We start from the raw sequence: 4,148 nt of genomic DNA, 5'->3' as shown, positions 1-4,148 counted from the left end.
AGTTTTGAAACTTAATCCTCAAATACTACTTTCTTAAATTTATTTGTTTGCTTATTTATTTTTATTTATTTTTTTGAGTCAGAGTTTCACTCTTGTTGCCCAGGCTGGAGTACAATGGCACGATCGTGGCTTGCTGCAACCTCCGCCTCCCAGGTTCTAGTGATTCTCTTGCCTCAGCCTCCCAAATAGCTGGGATTATAGGTGCCCACCACCATGCCTGGCTAATTTTTATATTTTTAGTAGAGACACGGTTTCACCATGTTGGCCAGGCTGGTCTTGAACTCCTCAGGTGATCTGCCCACCTCAGCCTCCCAAAGTGCTGGGATTACAGGTGTGAGCCACCATGCCCAGCCCTTAAATTTATTTTTATGTGAGTATATGATAAAAATCTTGAATCTGGAAGAAACCCAAAGCTTAGTCTTTTTCATTATCTTTTGTGTTTTTGTCTTTTAGTTATCTTTTGTGTTTTTTCTTTTAGTTATCTTTCGTGTTTCTTGTTTGCACAAAGTACCTTATTTATTCAAATTGTGCTTCATCCAGTGGGAGCTATCGAGAGTTGGCCACCCATAGAAAATTGAGGGAAGATTTTAGGAACTGCTCAAAGTTTCTGCCACATGCATGATTCTGACATACCCTGGAAGAATGCATCCGAGCCCTCCCCACATGGACACAGAGCATGGAATGCTAGCAGGCACAGAGGTTGGCAGAGCTTGCCTGGCACATGACAGCAGAAGCACTGAGATGTGTCCCAGAAAAATGAGCAGGTTTGGAAACCTACCTGAGACATCCAACAGAAACGTCCCATTTAACTTCTCTCCTCCTTATTTTTTCGAATCAGTTTCTTTGGTTGGAAAGTATAAGCAAGGACAGTGTGCAGAGAAGTAGACAAACTCCTCCTCTTCTTCCACCTGCTCTGCGTTAGCACCACAGGACGACTCTCATGGAGCCCTTCCCGTCCTGCAGCTTTCTTCTTCCTTCTTCTTTTTTCTTTCTTTCTTTTTTTTCTTTTTGTGTGTGTGTGTGTGTGTGTGTGTGTGTGTGTGTGTGTGTGTGGAATGGAGTCTCGCTCTGTTGCCCAGGCTGGAGTGCAGTGGCACAATCTTGGTTCACTCTAACATCTGACTCCCGGGTTCAAGCAATTCTCCTGCCTCGGCCTCCCGAGTAGCTGGGATTACAGGCACATGCCAGCACGCCTGGCTAATTTTTGTTTTTTTATTAGAGATGGGGTTTCGCCATGTTGGCCAAGCTGGTCTCGATATCCTGACCTCAGGTGATCCACCCACCTCTGCCTGAAAGATTTGTTTTATGGAGAACCTCATAATCATCATTAGGGAAGGTTTTGGAAGAAGGGCAAACATCCTTCAAAATGCTACTTCCCTCACCATTCACATCGTAGAATGACTGACATCATTCTCAGCTCTGGTGGGGAGAGGTGGACAGAGGCAGCAGCACTGCCCCTGAGGCCTGGGGTTGCCTGTGGGGACACCCACCCAAGAAGCAGGCTGGAGCGAAGTGCCATCCATTGCCTGGATAATCTTTTGTTAGGAATCTAATGTTTTTCTCTCTTCCACAGGGGGTGACAGGTGCTTTGACAGTTTTGATGAAAGATGCAATAAAACCAAATCTGATGCAGACCCTGGAAGTAAGTGGTTTTCTTATTATATTAATTGTTTGTATTAACTGGATTGCCACACAATGTGAGCATTTTTAGCCAATATGAGGCAGGCATAGAGCATGCAATGTGCCTTTGCATGGCAGCAATGTGCTTTGCAATATCAGGCAGAAAGAGTGAGGATCTGGTTATGAACCTGTATTGGTTTGTTTAGACATTGCTATTAGGAACTACCTGAGATTGGGTAACTGATGAAGAAGGATCAGGGTAACTTCTTTGTCAACCAAAAAGAAATTTAAAGTGTATTCATAGCTTCTTTAATATGAGTCGTGTGTTGGCTTAATTGACCTGAATAGAAACTTACAATGTCAAGTCAGTCTAATATTTCAGTAGGTTGTATAGCTGTGCTTATAATATGTTTTCTGTTTTCCCTTAATCTCATAATCATTGAGTTGTGGATTTTTTGGTTTGCTTTTTTGTTGTTGTTTTTTTGTTTCCAAGCAAAATACAGTAAATGCCAAGAAATGCTTTCCAGAAAAGCATGCTGTACTCCATTTGTACAAGGATATTATTTTTGTAAATGACATGCCCTGCACTTGTCTTCATTGAACATAAATGTTTTGTCACGTTATCTCCATTTTAATCTAGTTTTCTAGTCACTAGTCATAGTTTTTTGATTTAGCAATTGTCTAATTCCCTACTCCTTGCTAGTGAAACCTCAGGGTTTGGGCCCAAACAGAAGCAGTTTCTGGGCACATTGAGTAGAGACAAGTGGAAGGATACGGCTAGAGGAATGGGGGACAGTGGTGTCCTGGTGAGGGTTCTAACAGTCAACACTCTGGGAAAGAAGAATTCCTGGTTATAGCATTTGCCAGTTTCCATGGTATAACTGATCCCACCATGGCCAATCCCCAGCTCCCTTTCATGTCAGTCAGCATGGGAATTGGGAGAAAATTTGTGCTGTCAAGTGGTACAAATGAGCTATTTGTCCTCAAGCTGCAGTGGGACAAAAGGAGCTGCTGGAGGCGACCAGAGGGCAAATAATGTTGGGGGAACACAGCAGCAAGGCAGGTGGAATGTCAGTCTGTTCATTCTATTCATTTAGCTGATAGAAAGCTGAGTTTGGCCAGGTGCGGTAGCCTATGCTTGTAATCCCAGAACTTTGGGAGGCTGAAGAGGGTGGATCACTTGAGGTCAGGAGTTTGAGACCAGCCTGGCCAACATGGTAAAACCCGACTCTACTAAAAATACAAAAATTTGCTGGGTGTGGTGGCATGCACCGGAAGTCTCAGCTACTTGGGAGACTGAGGCAGAAGAATCATTTGAACCTGGGCGGCAGAGGTGGTAGTGAGCTGAGATTGTGCCACTGTACTCCAGCCTGGGTGACAGAGTGAGACTCTGTCTCAAAAAAAAAAAAAAAAAAAAGAAAGAAAACTGAGTTTGAATGTTCACTGTGCCATACACTAACCATAATCTGGGGCAAATTATTTCATATTTCATCCTCAATTTTTTCCCCTGTAAAATGGTCAAAGTAGCAACAGCTAACTCAACAGAGTTATAGTGAAGATTAAATATTTATTTAAAGCATCACATGGACCAGTGCAATATATTAGGGGCTAAGAATACAGCAGAGCACTATTTAACATACCAGCCCTCTTGAACCTCCACTTCAGTGAAGGAGACAGGCAAAAGGCAAAACAGTAAACACATAGCATGTTATTTGGTGGTAAGGTCTGGAGAAGAAAACTCAGAGACCAGGAGGGGCAGAGTAACGCGGGTGTGTGTCTGTGCCTGCCCACCTGTTAAAGCAGTACCAGCACAGAGCTGAGTGAACCAAGGAGGTGAGCCATGCATGTGTCTTGAAGAGCATGTGGACAGAGGGTTACCTTGAGTGCAGAAGCCTTGGGCAGCAATGTGCTTTGCAATCTCAGGCAGAAAGAGCGAGGATCTGGTTAGTAACCTGTGTTAGTTCATTCTTGCATTGCTATAAGGAACTACGTGAGACTGGGTAATTGAAGAAAATTAGTTTAACTGGCTCACAGTTCCGCAGACTTTACAGGAAGCATGGCTGGGGATGCCTCAGGACACTTACAATTGTGGTGGAAGTCGAAGGGGAAGCAGACAGGTCTTCATATGGCAGAGCAGGAGAGAGAGAGCAAAGGAGAAAGTGCTACCCACTTTTCAACAACTAGATCTCGTGAGAACTCACGAACATGAGAGCAGCAGGGGGAAATCCACTCCCAGGATCCAGTCACCTCCCACCAGGCCTCTCCTCCCACATTGAAGATTATAATTCCACATGAGATTTGCGTGCGGACACAGAGCCAAACCATATCAGAACCAATATGACAGAAATGGGGGAACCGGCCAGGCACAGTGACTCACGCCTGTAATCCCAGCACTTTGGGAAGCTGGGGCAGGCAAATCCCTTGAGGTCAGGAGCTTGAGACCAGCCTGGCCAACATGGTGAATCCCGTCTCTACTAAAAATACAAAAAAAAACTAGCCAGGCATGGTGGTGCATATGTATAATCCCA

General features: G+C 44.3%; 1 protein-coding gene across 1 annotated transcript in view; it reads left to right on the top strand.

The window, feature by feature from the left end:
• MTHFD1L (methylenetetrahydrofolate dehydrogenase (NADP+ dependent) 1 like) overlaps window positions 1-4,148 on the top strand; it is a 207,573-nt gene that overhangs the window by 71,051 nt on the left and 132,374 nt on the right. Inside the window, exon 13 of the mRNA XM_017539199.2 lies at window positions 1,574-1,642. Coding sequence (XP_017394688.1) covers window positions 1,574-1,642 — 69 coding nt within the window. The remainder of the gene's footprint in view (window positions 1-1,573; window positions 1,643-4,148) is intronic.

Source organism: Cebus imitator, unplaced genomic scaffold, assembly GCF_001604975.1.
Source record: "Cebus imitator isolate Cc_AM_T3 unplaced genomic scaffold, Cebus_imitator-1.0 Scaffold6, whole genome shotgun sequence".
Classification (NCBI taxonomy): Eukaryota; Metazoa; Chordata; class Mammalia; order Primates; family Cebidae; genus Cebus; species Cebus imitator.
This window is presented reverse-complemented; position numbering and strand designations above follow the sequence as displayed.